Raw genomic sequence first — 20,581 nt, 5'->3', positions numbered from 1 at the left:
ATAACGGCGTAGCTGTGATTCTCCTTGTGATACAAAGTTTTTTAATTTTCTTTCGAACCGGATGAAAAAAATGCCATGTCCTTACATGTGCCGAATTCGTCTTGAAATCCTCTAACAGACAGGCGTAAAAAAATTATATGTTCACTTGCCAAAAATTCAAGATAACCTTGAAAAAACATTTCAAAAAAGAGTTGACCAGTAATTTTTCACTATCACGTTAAAGCTCTCTTGAAACCATGTAAAAGCTGATAAAAACATTTTCGATCGGACTGCTAATAACAAAGTAATCTCTACTGATCACGATTCGTGGTTCACCCTGTATATGTTAAGTTAAGTCTATCAAATTTTGGTCTTAAATTGTTCATACAATCATTCATTAAAACATATTTCATCATTGTTTATTTTTATATCAAAATTTTTCTTCTTTCTTTAAATTTCTTCCTAAAGATTTTCTAAATAATGTTCTGTGAGATAAAAAAATAAATCACTGTAGTACTTGAGCGGTTCATTCGCACAGACCAAATAATCTAATTAATCGAAAATGCATGAATACAATTGAAGTTAATACGACTTACGATAATCCCTGACAACTGTTAATTTAAGCGCAAATAAGCTACGTTAAACATTAATCTGTGTTCGTGCGTGATAGAACACTAATAACACTGTATGCCGCACTAAATTATTCAATAATTCGATTCAGTTATTCACAAATTTGATTCAAACCCCCTTACCCAAATGCTGTAAACGAAATTGCATAACATGTATTACATCGCGCGATTCGTTAATACACGGAGATACAGCAAAGGACAGTGCATCTTTAACCCGTTTAACAAAATTAAACACAATTTTAGTGTGTCCGTATTAAATAAAATCTTATGAACTTCTTCAAACCTGATAGAGCTATTTGTAAAAGATATTAAATAATTCTTCTCATCGCTGAATGTTGGTAGTTTCATGAAATTTCGTTAAATTTTATCTCGTTCCTTATTGTCGAGAAAATCATCTATTTATACTATGGGAGTAACTTTGACGAAGGAAGCTCATTTAGAAATGACGTATTTACCATGTGAGTTCAAATAAGTTATGAATTGTGAACTTTTACCCTAAGCGATTGAATCTACCCACACAAAAATATTTAATATAACGCATGTAATTGAAAATATATGTCGGCACATATGTTCACGTATACAGATTATATATGTTAATCATATGCAAAACCTATAAAATTTGGTCCACTTTTATATGCGATATATATTTAATTTGTATATATATATATATATATACATTATTTGTATATTAAATATATGTATACCAAAATAGGAAGACTATCATTATGATGCTCCTCCAACTTCGTTAAGTAAAAAAAGGAAGTACTATATTTGGATGGGTGACCGTTTTGAGTTACCATAAAGCAATTAATTGTAAATTACGAGAAATGTGTTCTTTCGTTTTTTCCTGATTCAGGAACTTCTCCACAAGGATCCTGTGAACTCCTCCTTTGAATCTCAATATGGAAAATTGTCCAGTAATTGCCTATTTGAGACGCAAAGTAGGAGCATAATTCTTAAATAACAAAAAAAAAACCTATTGGGTTCCTTTTAAACCTCACAAACTCCAAAATTTGTGAGGTTTAAAAGGATGTGTACTACTGTGTACCTTCCGGAAGAAGAAAAGGATTAGGGTAGAACGTAGGTGGAAATTTTGACTCGTGTGTGATAGCTATGGATCTTCGTTTCACTTATCCGACACTTTTGCCATTGACAATTGTAGTCGATAAAATATCTGATATACGTCATTACAAGTTTCTAACAAAATTTTCTGTAATGACTAAATTCTTAGTTTTCGCACTTTTAATATAGAGGAATTGTTGAATGATTTGAGAGCAATACGGAGAAGTATAGGAAACATAAGAAATTTGGAGGTTTGGTAACACTAACAAGAAAAAAAAAAAAAAAACGAAAAGTGAGTCTAATGTAAGAATCCTTACGTATACGGCGAGTGTAATTTCTCTGGGGATAAATTTGGCACTTCGAATCCACGTGGAGCCCCCATACTGCTAGACGATCGTATTGGCGGAATGCGAAAGGGTGAACCACGCAGAATGAACCCAGTCTCGTCCATTAACGATGGAGCCAGACTCAAGTTCGCCCTGGCGCCTGTCTGCTTACGCCTTCGCGAGACGGTTTTACACGGCACCTTGATTAACCAAGATTAGACCTTTCTGCACGAGAATTCTCAGATAATAGTTTTCCGTACACTGTAAATATTCAATCCTCATCATCGTGGACACCAACCGAGCACATCTGTATATTTCAATCGCAATAAAGTTCTATTCTCGATTTATATACTCGATCGAGTATCTATACTCGATTTAAATCTCCCTTTAGCGAAAAAACTACCAACTCAATACATTTCAACTGTTTCCAATCTTGTCGGTATCAGAAATATAAAAAAAAAATAGACATATATTTTTGTAACAAATGACTGTAAAGTTGCCTAAAGATGTATGATAGTGACGTCATAGACACAAAATATTTTCAAGGAAGGGAAAACCCATTAAAAAATATTTTTGAGGCAGGTTAACAGCGCCATCTCTCGTTAAAAAAAAGTCGGACGGTCGTTTCCTTGAGCATTTATTACAAAAACTGTTCCATCTAGCTACTACGTATGAATATAAGACACGAGTGTAAAATTTGGTACAAGAGCCGTTAGGCGAGTGGACCAACTACACGAGTCTGCTATATACATAAAATACTATTTTAGAAAATTCTCATCCCCTAAATTCATACATTCATCCGTACAATTCATGGAAGAATCGAACCCTTACATAAATATAGTGTCTTCCACGAGTGACTATACTATATCGAATATTCACAAAATTGTTTTAAATCCACTCAGGCTGACCAATTACATTTTTCATACAGAGGCAAGTAAAGAATGAATAAATCTATAAAGTATGTCAAGAGCCAAACAGAAAAGTTGGGCCGAGATAGAATTAATTATTAATCGTAATCAAGCGTTAATGAAGTGGGACGTCGGGCGAAATTTTGCGCATAGCAATTCGAGATGATCGTTCGTTCCACCCCATCTAACGGGTGTGCGCGTAGAGTAGCACTACCACGCTGTTGGTAATGTTTGCACTGTAATTTCCCCCCTGACCATCCCTCGGCACCCCTCCGCCCTCTATCCCACCTTACAGCCACCCTCGGCGACCCTCGTGGACTCGCCCGCCTGTCCACCCTCTCTACAACGTTGAAATAACACCCCGGGCCACAAGCTCTTGTGTGTTATTTATATAATTGCTCAATAGCCTCAATTACGGACCTTATTCAATCATAATCATCCTACAGTGTTATTTGCGGACAAACCCAGCTGATTGTAGGCATTCGAGTAGCGCTTTAAACAAGACCACCTAACCGAACTCACTTACGCCTACAATACGACATGAGATCCTGCTATGCGATTATCATCCTCCGAAACCGAGACTAGCCAATATTACGCTCTGATTAACTTAGAGACCAACAATTTTATTATTAGGAAAAGGCTGCGTTAGATAAACAAACGCACCCTTCGACCAATGCATATTCAATTTACACTGATAACGTAATAGTCGGTGCACTCGATGTACAATGTACTGTGAAATATATACGGTTTATACCAGCGATATGTATTACATATTATGTAAGGTGATGAAAAACTAATTGATCGCACTGCAAATATTTATCCACAGTCAAGATATGGGATAATCATATAATGTACGATGGATAACGAAATTGATTATTGTCAAATAAAAAAACGGCATCAGATATAACAATTCGACAATAAAAGTTTCCTATGAACAAAGCATGGAAGAAATGTTATTATGAAATTTTTATAATATTTATATTGCATGCGAACATAGAATCGGCGAATGTCGGCGTAAAAACAGCCACAAAATATACTAAATTCGTGAGCGTAGCTCGCGCGAAACGCTTAAAAAGAAAAAGCGATATTCTTGTAATTACAAGTGCGGCGGAAAAAAACCTTTAAATTTTGCTAAAAAGAAAAAGTTCGTTCTTCGTATAATTGAGGATGGCCATAATTTTGGTTAATGTTTTATTGCACAGAATTAATATTTTATTAAATTTTAAAAGCAAAGTGCTCCAGATTACCAGACCTACTGACATAATCCGATTTTACCCTATGCAAGACTATGCAATCTTTAATACAATGGTATATACTAGGGTTTCCTATAGACATTTTGGATGGAAATATCAGGGTGATTCACGAGACGTTACGGATTCGGGTGCGGCTTACCTTGAGAGCTGATACTTGTGATTGGTCAGTGATTATGGTCATTGACTAATAACAGTAACATCCGAATTGGACGAAATCGATAGAAAATTAAAATTCGAAAAAATCGACACAACACCATAAATAGACAAGCACTTTGAAGAAATTGAAGTTTCAAATTGACGAAGAAACTAGGAAGAAGCTAGCTGGGTCCAATGGTTGTCAACCGTCTGCTATTAGTTCGTCCAATCTATCGCTACTGATATGGAATCAATTATTATGCTTTTGAGAATAAGTTAAAACTTTTGCTTGGTAAAAATTGTCTTCATATTCTCTTGAAGGATGTTACCTTCTACTGACAAATGCTTAAATAATTATCGGGAACTTTATAATATTATTTACTAATTCTCCTATTTTGTATTATATTGAATAATTTGTAGCTTAATGGAAATGGCTACTTCTTTTAAATAGAGAAAAGCTTGTATAAATTCCTTAATTTTATAGTAAACGTATGTGAGAAATCACACTGAAAATAGGAATTGAAACTATTTCAGATGCATACAACACTGGATAATAATATCTCGTAGATCTATTGCAATAATTACTATGTAGATTAAAAATTGCACATTATGACAGCAATTATTACCAAACAGGCTTTCCCTTTTTTTCCTCAGTGTGCTTGGGGAATGTAAGAAAACCATAACCGCATATATACAGTATATATATAAGCATAAATATAGAGATATGAAGAGCCATCGGTTGGTATGGTCACTCGAAGCAGAAGGCCAGTCAGTGGACCGAAAAGTCTGGCAAGGAACATTCTCTCGAAATATTTACTAACAGTGGTACTCACTCTTTTCCCAAAAATATACCAAAATAACTTTTATAAGAAATATCTTGTCAAAAAAAAAAAACGAAAAAGTCTTCGTGCACGATTTTGTTGAATAATAAAACAAAAGAATAGTGCAAAATGCTGTCGCCGCCTTAATAACGAAAAAAAACGACGATCTTTCTCATTCCAATAAAAAGCTGATACTGCGGATTTTAGATTCTCGATAAGTGATTCGAGCGATAAACAATCAATTAAAAATTAATCAAAAAGATCTGTCAACCTCAAACATACTCAATAAAACTAACGAATAATGTTTGGTCTAAGACGAAGACATAATAAAAGTACAATTCAATCTAGATTATTAAAAGTTATTGTACAATGTTGACGAGTATAAAAGAATTTCATAAAAAGGCACAGATTCCTTTCGTTTTGGGCACCTCTAACGAAGAAGAGGCTTAGTACAGTAAGTGGAAGCTAGGGAAAGGAAGGTTGAAAGGTTGAGAGGTCGAAAGATGGGAAGGTCCTTCGAGTCTGAAATGGGACGTGCGCTATTGGGTGGTGGCGGACCAAGGGGTAGAATAGGAGGAACTCATAGAAGGCAGTGGCCGTGGCTTATATAGGTAGATGCGTCCCATGGAAAAAGAGAAAAGAGAGAGTAAGAAAAATAAAAGAGTAAAGAGAACAGACTGTAAGAAAGGGTGTGTTACGGATCTCGAAGAAAAGTGCACAGTCCCTGCCTAAGTCTGCACCCCTGTCGACCTCCGACCCCTTGGCGACCACGAAAGTCTCAGTGAGCTCCTCGACTAGAGTGGACACATCCTAATTTTACGGAGAGGGTGAAATAACCATGAATGCCGAGAAATAACTGAAGATGTAGATAACACGGAACAGTTATACGCCATACTCTGGAAACCACCATAGAAAACCCATAAGAAATAGCGAGAGCTTCTATACTGTCTAGAGAAAGCCAAACGCTCTTAATGGACTTTTCCTATAATAATAACGACTATTGGCCAGCTCGTCGTTACACGCTAGCGTTTTCGCAAAATTATTTCTCCACTCGCGCTGCTACTGATATTATTTTCCAAAAGAATTTATCAAACCCGCGATACTCACCGGATGCAATCAAAACGCTGTTTGTGATATTATATAAATTATATTATATTTTTTTTTCTTTCATAACATATAGCTAGCTAAAAAGTTAGGACGCTTTAGGCGTTAAAAGTTCACGTTTTCTGAAGAGTCGAATTTTTTTAAATTAAAAAAATCATCAGTCACTACAAATTTCATTCAGTGGGTACAACGCCCATAGGGATTTTTATGCTTCCAAACTGCCTGAAAGCAACGGCAAAGTTATGAACAAGGTTGTTTCGTTAAAAATCTAAGAATTAAATATAACTTTCGGTATTGATTCAATAGGGTACAATATTGGGTTACCATATTGAATATAATCGTAGGTTTTAGTATGGTACAGGTATAAAATGAAAAAAAAACTACCTGTCGTAATATGTTATTTGTTCCTTTGCCGCTACCATAAAATACTTTTTAGGAATTTCTATTTTTTTTTGGTTTTGCTAAATTTTTCAAGAAATCTTATCATCATCGACAGTGCAAACACATCGATACATGATCTTAGGGGTTTTTTTAGGTAATAAGCAGTGTGAAATTCGCAATTTTCAGAAAAGCACTTTAAATGCAAATACTCTTTACGAAAGAATAAGCTACTAACGATTGACTGCATCGAATGTCATTGCTTTGTTACTTTTCGACTGATCTCAACGGCGTACCTGTTCACTAGGATGGAGAGGAGGTACGGGTGGTGCTGGCACTTTCCAGTTGCTAAAACTAATTTACATTAATTTCGTCAAACAAATCGAATGAAGTCAGCCTCATTTGTTTTTGAAGTCAAGTAAATTTCTCCCCTTCCAGAAATAATCCCGAGTCCATCGATATTCTTCATTCTATTCTACGCAGGAATCATTCTCGACGGAACAATTTTCTCGAAACAATTAACCAAGTCCTATTATAGTCCTTTGATAAACCGTTTGGGTATCTTTGGAAATACTTTATTTCGGGAAATCCCACAAGTTTTAATCAAGAATTTTTTTGAAAAATGATTACAGAAGAAAATTACTTGCCGAAAGGGGATTACAGCAACGAGAAAAATCAATTGACTTAGATTAGAATGATACGATTGTCATCAATAACACCATTACGTGGTTTGTCAAGTTAATAAATAATATTTAATACCAGAAGAAACAAACCATTCAATTATTTCCTATGTATTGTCTTAGATTGACAATTCTATGCTTGCAGCTGATACTTCTTAGCTCTTCCCATTACATTTCGTCAATTGCAAGTAGCAAATACTTGTTGATACTACTTCGAGTACATCTCGTAAAGTATCATACAAATCCAACGATAAGTAAAAATACCAAAAGGAAAAAAAAAAGAAAACTTAGAAAAATATTTAATTTCCGCGAAGACTCTGGAATACCTTTGAAAATGATGTAAAATCCTAATTAATTACACCTGAAACTTCCTGGAACGGATACGCAACTGTGTATAGAACTCGAAGTCGGCAAACATTTGTTTGACTTTGTTTAGCTTTGAGCAATACAGTAATGTACCAGGAGTGGAGTCCGAAAACAATTCTCCACTGAAGTTAGTAACACGAGATGCTGTCCACGCCCCCTTCATCCATCATAAGCCCACCCTTACCTACTTTCCCAACAAGCACCAACAGAGCCACCCTCCACCCAACTCCCTAGTAGCCAACAAACCCACGCGTTACCTTAAACCGTTGCAACGTCACGACACCTTTCATGCACGCGACAATACCCCATTGACGAGCTACCAGAACTATTGTATGCGCCAACAAGGACCCCATCGTTTGTGCGATTACTCCCGTGCAAGAGGATCATGGACCAAACCCAGTTGACGAGGATTGATTATTAAAGTAAAGAGCGTGACACGATCTCTATTGCGTGATCTTTCAATACTTATTACAGTCGCGACGAGACTTCGAAAAATATGTCACAGATGGCGCCACGGGCGCCACAAAAATGATCAACCGTCGATTGATAAACTTAGATCTGCTAACGATCAATTGATATCAACGTTTATCAAGGTTAAACTATTTGTTGCGTAACAATAACCGTAGTATTGGGAATTCCCATATAACCTATAGTATTATTAATAACAATACGTTAATAGCTGTTTTATTATTTCCTCTAGAAAATACATAGGTAGATTGTTTTTATCCGAGGAAATATTTCGGGTGCGAGAAAGATGCGAAAGTAGTGCGACGAAAGATGAAATACATAACGAGGGTAATATGATCGTTTCGCATTTTATTTAATATTACATTATATTTTTGTGTATACATATATATTTGCATGTACTCTCAAAAGAAGTACTTTCATCTGGCGTTCAAAAGGGCGCTAGAGGGGAAAAACGATGAGGGTAAAGAAACGGTAAAGAAAGTAGAAACTCGGTAAAAAAAATCCCTGAGTCCTCCTCAGTCAAGAGAGCCTGGGATGTCGGGGAACGAGAAAGCCCACTATGAGACAGAGAGACTTTTGGGTGAACAAGAGAAAAGAAGCTTCAGAAGGTCGAAAGAGCTCTTCTCGCGCTAAATTAAAAATACAGCTTTCGGCTGGATACTTAATACAACCTGCAGTCATTCTTTCTATCTAAACTCAATCTCATTCTTATATTACAAAGGAAACAGCGTTTTAAGAAATATTACTTTACGTTACATTCAATGTAACCGAAAAAAATCAGCGGAATCAATGTACAAACTCTTTTTAGTTGGATCCAAACAGATATGATATCATTATTATCAGATTGCTGGTAAAGGAAAACTGATTATGTTTCTGATAGATGTTATACATACAGGTCGATGCAGACAGATCCTAATCTTGCATTAGATGAATATTACAGCGACTTCTGCAATATTCGTAAAATGCGTACAATGGTTTTATATTTTGTATTAATAAAATATTAAACGTAGATAAATGGGAAATACAAAAATTTCGAGAAAAACTGGTTTTGATTCTAACGCAACTGCATGAAGCACGAATCCCATCTTATTATAATGTCGCAAATAAATATAATTTCTTAAGGGCCAAAGTACCGAATCAAAAATCTTGGGTATCTGATGTGTGACTACATCATATAAATCTTTTGTGTAAATTTCAACTCGATCAGTTCACCGGGTCGTCCGAAATTTTGAATACAGACGTTCAGAAGGGTGCACGGATATACATATATCTTGTGACATGGCGAATATCACCCTTCAGTGACTCCAGCGGAACGGGGTCGTTCGTATTGTGGGAGTAGAGGAAACGCGTCCAGGGACGATCCACGTACTTCAAGGACTGGGGAGCAACACAAAGTGGGATGCCCATATTAAATAATCACGAAAAGGCAAATGAATATTGTCATCGATTTACGTAGCAAAGTAAGGACAGTCTTCAATTCGCACTTTTGTGATAGAATATAAGGAATGTTCCATAGGGTCAGACGCACATCATTAGCGAAGGGAAAGGCCCCTCATGTCTCAAGTATGGTGACTTGGTGAGTGATGCATGTAAATTAGCCATGACTTTTATCTGGATGGTCCACAAACTTGGAACAACCCGTTGTTATCGAGATCGATTGTACTTTTCGTGAAGATCAGAAAGTAGATTAGGGGTGGTGCGATCTGGTTAGCGTAAAAGGAACTACCACCTAAGAGAGACCAAGGCGTACTGAAAATACGCGAGAAATCTCCTGAGGGTTGCTGAGAAGGTTCCGGGACCTTTCAAGGAGTTGCGTTTGTCTCGGAAGGGCTAAATCCTCGAATCTCGATCTCTTTCGACATGATTTGGTAAACGTTTATGTTCTAAGGGAAAAACTGTCATGAGAACAATTTTCGTTTTTATGAGTTAGTGCTTGTGCACTAGAAAAAGTATTGTTCGTGTTCGATTAAATTAGTGATCAAATTTCGATGCGAGATCCTGCTGACCTGCGGGGACAATTTGTTCATTATTTTAATTTCGTTATTTACTTTTGTGAGAATCGTCTCACTCGTCTAAGTTCCAATATATATTTTATTGAAAATTTTTCGTAATTGTTTGTCAATGTCTATCGCGTTTATTCGATGTAGAAATCGGGCGATGGAGTTTACTGAAATGTTCGTTTAGAAAAACAAGGTCCTTTGAGGTGTAATGGTTCGGGATCGCTATAGCAACGATAATTTGTTCGATTGAATTCCTTTGTAGCTCGTATTTTAAAAGCGCGCCGTCCAAATTCGTAATAAATAAATGTGTTAACTGATTGTTGGCCAAATCAAATATTTTCTTACTTGATTCTTAACTTGAAGGTCCCCGTCAGCTCAGCAAGTTGGATTAGTCGAAAAGTCGTATTGGATTCGTAAAATCCTCGTAGTAGTTCCGGAAGACCTTAACGTCCCATACAATTTAATATTGGTTCCTTAGACGCTGGATCGCCAAGATCATGTCTAGGAATCGCGTAAGTTGTATGCCTTTTTTGCCCCTAGTGTTCCGGCCAAGGTAGGACCAGTAGGGTATCCGCAGTCTGTACACTCTTTTTTGCAATAACTGTTGAATAAGACTATGCCATGCAATTGTGTACAAAAAATCGTGAAAAAATGAAGATTGCCAACTCACAGGGAGTTTAAAAAAATTCGTGTCTTGCGCAATGGTTTTTCACTATTTTCTATCATACCCAATATATAAGACAAGTAACTTTAAAACAGAGCGTAGGATATACTAGGAAAAATCAATCGATAAACTTTCCGTTATCAACGCCTTCGGCCATTTCCATTCGCATTGTTTGCAATAGAATGCTCAAATAGTGATATGAACATCCTTCAAATATATCTTTCATTTGATTTTTTAAACTTTTCGATATCTTCCCCATCTTCGTCTAGAAAATTCAACCAGCAAGATTACAGCCGCGTATACCTTTTCGAAAAGTATTGCGCATCTCATCGGCTTATACAGATTATTATGTGGATATACTCGTGTTAAAATTTCATAAGTATAATAAGCTTGCTGTTTAGCTGAGTACAGCCTCACTATACATCTGCTATTTATAGAAGAAATAATAGACCAACGTACATACATACGTAGAATTAAATCGAGCTTTACATTATCTGTGTTGAATTAATGTTAAAAAACATTTTTCAGTACCAACCACAATAAAATGGTACGTCATTATCTAGGTAAGCTAACAGTGTTTTTATTTTAGAAACACTAAACCTTCGGTATTCCTAGCATACAAATTATACGTTAACATTTTCTGAAACGTGAAAAATTCACATAAGCTACTAGTGTATCTGTATATCTATCTACATATAGGACACTCGCGTTTAACTCCGACTAGTTTTGATTCGGATTGATTTTTATTTAGCTTTTAGTATCCAGTGAAAGTACACGGAGAGAATTTTTCGTGAATTTTTCCTATAAAATTTACGATAAAATTGAACGTAAAAACCAGTAATCGTGGGACATCGTTACCGTTTCATTACTTATTGCTTATAACACACGACATTTTGATTGGCTACAAATAAATTTTATAGTGCGCACAGCAAATATTGTTATTTGTAATTTTTACTGCGTTTCACGGTAAAATTTACCTGACTCAATGTAAAATTTTTTTTAATCTTACAAAAAAAATCTGATTGATATAACCAAAAAGTGATTTATGTTTTCACACCATTGCGATCGATCTCTATGGTAGAACCATATACAGACTGTTCAATAACCCTACATTTATTAACCTGAATTATAAATTTCGAATACTTATTTTTAATTCTCTGCACGTACGTGAGAGAACTACTAAAAAAATAAATATAAATAAAACAATAATTTATTAAGCCAACTTCAAAAGAAAACAAAATTACAAAACCGATTTATTACCAGATTTTACGGTAAAAATCTTAGTAGTCTTCCGAAAGACATAAGAAGTCACAATGTTTTTCGTGGCTGACTTCAAAGGCATGAAAAGTAAAGCACTACAATTGAATGTAGTACACGAGATAATTCGGCTGTTTTAAATGACCTTTTTAATTCAATAAGGTAAAAGCTATAATTTTACACTACAGATTTTCAAATTTCGAAATTTTTACCGTACACTTCAGTAAAAGCTGACGTGTCATGCTTACTTTTTATTACATTAACGTAAGCTCCTCTTAAATATACAGGTTATATGTTATGAAATACCATGATGTCCCGTAATTACCGTGAATAATTCTTAACGAAAAATTCTCTCCGTGTCGCGTCCATTAATATTTAGGGATTTTTATTTCGATTCCTTCTTGAAATATGAATTTTGGCCATCCCAAAAAAAAAAAAAACTTTCCATCATATTTTATCATATTTTAAATAAAAAGCGCCCCCTCCCATTCACCGGTCCGAAATCTCCAGGTTGCTCCGTTTTTGCTTGGGCGTTAATGGGTTAATAAGGAAAGATGTTCCAACGCGAAAGCCGAGTCTGAGTCATGCGTTCCCTACCACGACCTGAGGTTGAGAGAGGCACTGGACTTTTCACTCTGTTTATGTTACACCACTTCAGGGTGAAACCTAGTCTATGTCTTTGACCTTTTTTCAAGACCTTAAGAGATAGGTCATAGGATTGAAGATATCTCAGATTTCAACTGTCGGAAGGAATGAATTCCACACGTACCCTGGAAGAGCTCTTCGAGCATTGCAGCAATCGAATCAATAGAATCTACAACTGAATCAGTTTATCCTAAGCAATTTATATCATCATACTTTCGCTAAATTATTCAAGAATCACATGTTCCGTATTAATGCAAACGGCAGGACGTTACACCGTATCTTAAAAAGAAAAATATACGTATCGACTTAAGATTTTGAGGTGTGTGGGAGGGGGTGGAAGTGAGGGGAGTGAAGGGAAAATCGAGAGTTTCTTAAAAATAATAAGCAGGTTTATTGCTGGCGAATAATTACAACTTAAACTTAACTTACAGTCCTGAACTCCTTCCATCGAGAAAACTTTCAATCAATAGAAAAATGATAGAAAGAACAAAACGGTATTCACAATTCGCTCTATCCTTCTATTCCCTATTATACTCTCTGCGGCTACTGTCAGCAGTCCAGGTACTATACTATGTCGTTGGGTGTGACGGGCGCCTCGTCACAAGATATACACGTGCTTTTCAAATGCAGATACATGATTCGAGTTGTGATACGAAAATTGTATGTGATTATGAGGAATACGAACAGTGAACAATTGTTACATTTAATGTCAATAATTTTGGGTCATGTAGATGCATAATTAGTCTAATTATTAATACTCGAATAGATAGCAAGTTTATTGTTCTGATACGTGTCATAAATTTTATAAATCTTATGCGAATTATGACATAATAATAATAATAATAAAAACAATAATGACTATTATTATTATTACAATAACTGCATATTTATTATCGAAATGTTATACAGACGAAGAGCGAAAACTGTAACTGCTTGACAATTAGACTCTAAAATTAGGTAGCATTGATGATACTATTTAATAAATTGTTTATACCTAGCAATAAATGAAAGGTACCTGAAACGAGGATGTTAATCAAATTTCAATAAAGCTTTCCGTATGAAAAATTGCGACGGATCGCAAATGCGCATCGATAAGGCAGACGTAGATTGAATTTTAAATCAAACTTCACTTATAAAGTACGAGCTTACGTCGGAACGTCATACTGCAACGACATGATGCATACCAATCCGTCACGGCGAATAAAAAATGTAGGTAATGTGAAGGTTACGTGCAAACTAAATTTTATACACCACGATACATTACAGTCAGATTTTATCTCGTCGCGTTGGTGAAAACCCGTAGCTTATTAATATTGATATGCTTATACCGACATTCACAACGTGGGCTTTCCTTATGGTATTACGTAAGAAATATGCCTGGTACATTAGATCGTAATATCTAGAGAGTAGCCCGATTATTATACACGGGTATTAAAACTCGAAACGTCTTAAAAGCGACGTAAATATTTGATTTTTTTTCTTTCCTTCGCCAATTACGCAAATCACTATTCAACCCAATTTAATAAAAGAATGATATTTCCCGTACACAAATTGTTTGAATAAATTAAACAATCGTAATAATCCTGATAACAGAATTTCGCTAAGAAATTGATAAGAACCCTTTTCAAGAAAGACAAACGACACTTAACCCTTAAACCCTAAGTTGTACGTCAGTACTCATTATTATTACTCAAAGATTCAAAGCAACTCAGATTTGTTTCTTCCTCTGGTAAAGTGTTCATTAAAATAGTGAGATTTTCAAAATGTAACCATTATTCAAAAACTTTTGAGTGTTACGATTAAATAATATAGAGCTTAAAAATTAAAGCTTAGGAATTGGTCAGATGGAAAACGAACTTTTGTTGCATAACCCTACTGGTTAGAATAAGGCTTAGAATTGGTCAATAAGAAAAATAATATAGGATGCTATGATAAGTTCATGAATTTTAATCAATTCTCAAAATAGCATATATAGAACGAAGAAAAAATTTATCCAATAATTAAGTTAAAATTGTCTGTCATCAGCGATAGGATTCCTGTGGACATTGTGAAAGGACGATGGCAAGAGGTGGAGAAGGGGTATCGATATAAACTGTACAAACGGTGCAAATGGTAGCCAGGTTCCTAATTAAAAGCAAATGACCCGTGATAGTAGTTTCGCCGCAAGGTTTGGTTATAGACGGATAGGATTCGCTGGTCGGTGACAGTCTCGATTTCGTTGGATTAGTTGACACTTACACAGAAGGAGCCACAGGATCATAGAATGCTGGCGAGGATTGCATCCCACTTATTTTAAGGTGGACTAGGTGGACTGGAAGGACTGAGAGGAATACCGTCTGCTTTCCCTTTAACTCTGTCTCATTGTGACTTGAACACTTCGAGCCGAACGAGTCATTACTGGGTTAGATCTGTTTAATTGTCACATAATGTCTCTAGTGTCCCGTTCATCGTCCTCACGTTTGTCATCCTCGTCATCGTCCACACCCACGTCGCAAGCTCGCTCAGATCCAACTAGCAAAGCTACATCGAGTGTAAAGAGATCATCATCTTGAAATACCTTGCTTGCTTCCAACCTATTGTTCATTAAAACTGATACCGTTGGATCACTATTTACGGAATTACGATCGCCCGTACTGCACCCTTAGTGCGATTATATATTCTCATAGCACTTGCTTGGTTACTGTTCAACTTTCAAGAAGATAAACAAGAATTATTTTATGCTGAAAGAAATTAAGCGTTGTTTGCAATTTAGGAAATGAACTGCAGTGATAATACATGGGTATTAGTACCAAATGTACTGGATACTCTCTGAAAATGAATTGATTGATTATCAATTAATAGTCACCGAACGTCCTAGTTATAAGTATATCACTGAGAATCAAGTGTAATTTTACTGACTGAATCGATGCACGGACAAACTTTTTTTGTAAATATTACTGAAGTATGAGTGTTTGATGCGATTTTGAATTAGATCATTCACTGATTTAGAAGTGGTTTCCTCATGAAATCACTATTTCTTCAGTAAATGTTTAAATAACTTTAACAATCAGTGAAGTGTTCAAGGATTCATTTTGAAAGACTAACCACTGAGTTACTAACTGAATTTATAAATTTTACTTCAGTTAAGGATTATAATGGTCAATATTATAAATATGTCTCATGCTCTATTTATTCATAAAAATAACTTGAAAGACCACTCTAAAAGTACCGTCAATGGATATCAAAATTTTAAGTAGCTTTCAAGTGAAGCGTTACCGACGAAGACCCCGATACTTTTATCGCAAATACTGAACTAATTCCTAACTCGAGCCTACTTAGGCATTGAAAGGTCCACTCGTATTAAATTAATACGGATACCTCGCTAAGGTCTAATTAGGGCGTAGTTAGGCACTGGCAGCGGAAACTTTTTTATGGTAATCCTGTTCATGCCCACAAGCCATCCATATCTTATTTTGGCTGCCCCGAATGATTCCCTACATGGGGCAGTGCATGAGTAATGAGTGAGACGAAGCGTGACGTCGAAAATGATGAGAGGAAGTGAGATAAACGCAAAGGCTCCTGTCAAGTGAGAAAAAGAGAAATACTCGCGAGAAAGAAAATGAAGTCGAATAGAGCACTCAACCGGAAGACGCGACATGATTTTCTCGAATGAACTGTCCAGGAGCCAAGCTGGAGATTTCATTCCGTGGGTAAAGCCACTTCGCGAGAGTCTGACAAAGGCTACTTTGCGCCGAGGTAGACACTTTGATCGGTTTTAGTCCAACGTGGGTTTCGAATAAAGAGTAAACCAGCAACGGCTGGTCCCGTCCAGGACTAAGGACTTACCACAGCTTAATCCTTTTTAATTAAACGCTATTCCGATCATCCTTCTCGCAGCCGGGTCTCTCCACTTTGTCTCTAGCAATACTAATGCTATGACCGATCCCAATACCAGTATCATCGATCGCCTAACTTTCTATACTTATATCTTTATCTCACTTTGACTTTTATTTCAACGTTTTTTTTTCTGATGCCCTTTCTGTTCTTTTTGCTGTCTCCCTTCCCTCCTACGTCCCTCGTTCTGTCGGCTGACAAGAATAGGAGGGGCCCAGCTCGTCCAGACTTTATGATAAATATCTGATTTGCCTAATCGCTAGGAAATGACCGCGAATAACGAGGGCTTTCTTCTTCTTTGGGTGGTCGATACGTCACCAGCGAAGAAAGCTCTATCGGCATGATGTTATCAGAGACTTTTCCAAGAGTCTTGGTGTTTTCAGAAATGACTTCAGCGGTCGCAATTCTTACGAAGTAAAAGTATTACAAGTCTAAAAATTACGATAGCCAGAGACTTTGCGAACTTGTTCTTTATTGCAGTGGTTCTTCGCAGAGATATTTTTTGCCTGTATTGATATTTAGTTTTAGGCTATATGATTGCACGAAATCTCGACATACAATAAATATAATTATAAGGGAACATCAGTGTCAGAACAGAAATATTATTTAGAATAATTTTTTAGTACGGTTTTTCAATCCCTCGCCTCGAAATAGTAAACGGAGTTTTTAAAGACAGCGAAAATCAAATAGCGTGCCATGCGGCATGTAGTGCCACGGTTCTACGACTCAGCAGTCAGTGGGCCGAAAAATTCAATATTAAACTGATTTTCTTTATTTTTCTGTGAATTTTTCGAGAACGAGTCTGACGATCATGTTGTTGTTCTCAGTGGACATTTCGCAATCCATATTTTACACACTGGATCCTTTCTGTCTATTTCTCATAAGAACGCATGTTCAACTTCTAAAAGCTATAACGTCTAACGAGTCAAGTTATCGAGTAGAAACTTTACAGGTGTGTTTCAGGATGATTCTACGATCTCTCAAAATCTGCGAATATTCGAATGATTGTCCTAATCCATAAAGCGCAGCCTTTCGTATTCGGGTATTTAATGATCGATGTGTTTCATAATCTTTTTTTTTTCGTTCCAGACTCTCTCCCAGAATTTATCCCCATTCTATTTCAATAATGATCGATCGAATTCTTGGGCCAAGAGATTGCGATAAAGAAACAGAAATGTATGATAAAAGTACTACGAAATAGGTGACCCTCCAGTATCGAGCGTGAATTCTTTTTAATACACGTAACCTACTGTAATTCCTTTTTGTGAACGTTACAACTAACGCCATAATAACTGATCTTCGTATACTTTTTATTTATATTTTCAAATTTTTTTTTACGATATTTCCAAGGAAAATTTTATTCACAAATCATAACAAAAATATTCCATTGTGAATGCTCTTTTGTCGAAGGCAATAAATGGTTTTTCAATGACTGCATTGATTTACAACAAATTGTCTCTGACAACAAATTATTGGCAATGGGAAATTCTGCTACGGGAATCCACTAATTTGTCGCAAGATGTCCGTGCATCATATTTCTCAAATAATTCCCACAATGTGTTACATCAACTTTATGGATTTAGGAAAAACAAATATAAAAAATAACGTTCCAGCTATGACTAAAGTCTGTGACATTTATCCGAATCACAGCCTAGAGATGCTAAACTAGTGTTTAGTATCTGCAATTAAATTTCTATAAACCAAAAAATAAACTCTTACCTGAGCCAATGGCGTTTGGTTACCGCTGTGTGACACCATATTGCATCGTAATGATCGGCTATCCAGACGATTAATATAATGTAAAAGGCCGTAGTCGTATCGTTGAAGAATTCGGACATGATAGCCTCCATTCCTGCAAGAAGAAATATAAGATTGACAATGACAGATATACAATACGACAATCACAATAGAATACTGTAACGTTTGTGCTCCAAATAAGAACAATACTTTTGTAGTCAAGGAATAGCGAAAACTGTGATTTTAACAAAGTTAATTTATCGAATAAGTTGCTCAACTTGACAATATGATGGACTCGTCTTACCAACTTGTTAATCGAAAAATAGCCTGAGGCAACTTAAGCATATTTACAAACATTCAAACGTCCATAGAAATTCTCAGATTTTGATGATCATCTAATCAGTATAATATTATATTAGTTGCAGGCATGTGTAAGGTGGAAAACGTTATGGATGAAATTAGTATATCTCATAGCAGCGCAATACTGATATGTCTGTCATCTTTCAGACTAATTAACCACAGAGATAATTCAGGAGTAGGTGAAACGCGTGCGATTTCACGGCATAAAATATCCGTTTTTCTGGTTGTCTCATGCAGACTCGCTTTCGGCCCTGGAAGGTCTGTGAAAGCTTTGGAAGCTTTAAGCAATGGAAGCAGAGGAAACGGAGTTGACTAATGGTTCTACGCTGTTAAGTTTATTTGATAGAACTCTACCCTCAGCCAACGGCCGCCATTGGCCACGTTAATCCGAAATTTATACACGAAGCTGCATCCTTATCCTGTGGAATACGAATGACACAAACTGAATTCTACAAAAAGTTTTTTTTCATTAACTTACTCAAATGACAATCGAGCGCTTTCAAAGTGCATCTCCTAAACTCTTAAGGAGGCTTCGCTTTAAAAATATATGTTTTCAGTATCAGATACAATGACAATTCGAATTTCCGCAATCCTAATGGCATAAAAAGCTGCATTTCTAGGGGCAAACAAGACGCCACCGTATTGCGATTCTCTACGCGATTGAGTCTTGCAAAAAGTCTGACACATTTTATCTCTCTTCAAAAATGTTGAATTATTTAAAAAATTTATTTTTATCTCATTAAGAGATTCAAAGAAATTTCTGTACCTTTCTCACACGTACAAGCTGATGTGTACCCTTACATAATGCACAACAGTAAAGCCTTAAAAGAGTAAAACCCAGCCCACACTGTTTCGTGTAAAATAATAGGAAACCACAATGTACATTTAACGCATAACGTTTCGATCAACAGTACCTATGATCAGTCAATAATAATGACGAATTGAGAATATATTTCCAGCTGAACAGATTCAACGGACTTGCATCTCGTTAAGGCTAATTGAAATAATTATCAGGTATTGTATATGTATAAGCTTTAAAATTTTAAAATAAAGATCATCGAAACATTGATAATATACTATAGACTATTCAAACTAAACACTTTTCGGACACTTTCCAGTCGTACAATTTCCGGGGGAAAAGAAGAAAGTAGGAGAATCAAACAATGGAAACGTGTTGAAATCCCCAAGCGAAAAGTGTCAGGAACAAAGGCTTCCGATTGCATTGAAAGTTTCTTTATTTTTCTATTCTGGGATGTGCAGTCTTTTCAACGTCGACGTGTCTACCGGTAACTATGATAATTAGCGTGGTTATGCAGGGTCGTGTCGGTACTGCAGCGATTTACTTTAACATGCAAATTCGAGCGAGTATTAATCAACCTTAGCGATGCATTTGAACGTGGGTCAATATAATGTTTCGCTATATCTATGTATCCATGTGACGTGACTATCTCAGGGCACACCCTACGATACTTTTATTATTCTCTGTTCTCGGCTGGTGGGCTGCTGCGGGGAGTTTCCACTATCATTACAATTCATTAGTCCACACGCCAGCAATTACGTTGCGCTATTTCTTGTGCCTAATGCGACCGCGTGACACATATCTTTTCAGTAACTCACTATTAACGTCGAGGCTAATAGAATTTTTAAATTGAAAATGGAATTACCTATCCAGGCTTTTCAATAATTTTAAAAAATATTTCCTACAGTTTTATTATTTGCCATTAACTTTAATCCTGTTACTATTGATAGGAACGATCAATCAACCGTGTCTTTTTTAGTTATCTGAAGCTATAAAAATTGCTAGTAAAATAGTTACAATATTTCTTACACGTGGTGCGAGTCAGCATGAATTTTTAAAAAAGAAATTGAAATTTCATGGAAAGTTTATAGGTGCTATTGTTTTTTTTTTTTTTTTTTTTTTTTTTTTTTTTTTTTT

The 20,581-nt window shown here is 35.9% G+C and overlaps 1 protein-coding gene across 1 annotated transcript in view; it reads right to left on the bottom strand.

Annotated features, from left to right (window-relative positions):
* The window catches only part of LOC107270115 (membralin-like), an 81,770-nt gene that overhangs the window by 37,438 nt on the left and 23,751 nt on the right, over window positions 1-20,581 (bottom strand). The window contains exon 3 of the mRNA XM_025087547.1: window positions 18,268-18,400. Coding sequence (XP_024943315.1) covers window positions 18,268-18,400 — 133 coding nt within the window. The remainder of the gene's footprint in view (window positions 1-18,267; window positions 18,401-20,581) is intronic.

This window comes from Cephus cinctus, unplaced genomic scaffold (assembly GCF_000341935.2).
Source record: "Cephus cinctus unplaced genomic scaffold, Ccin1 Ccin1_scaffold0702, whole genome shotgun sequence".
Classification (NCBI taxonomy): Eukaryota; Metazoa; Arthropoda; class Insecta; order Hymenoptera; family Cephidae; genus Cephus; species Cephus cinctus.
The sequence above is the reverse complement of the archived record's forward strand: the minus strand, read 5'-3'. Positions and strand labels throughout refer to the sequence as shown.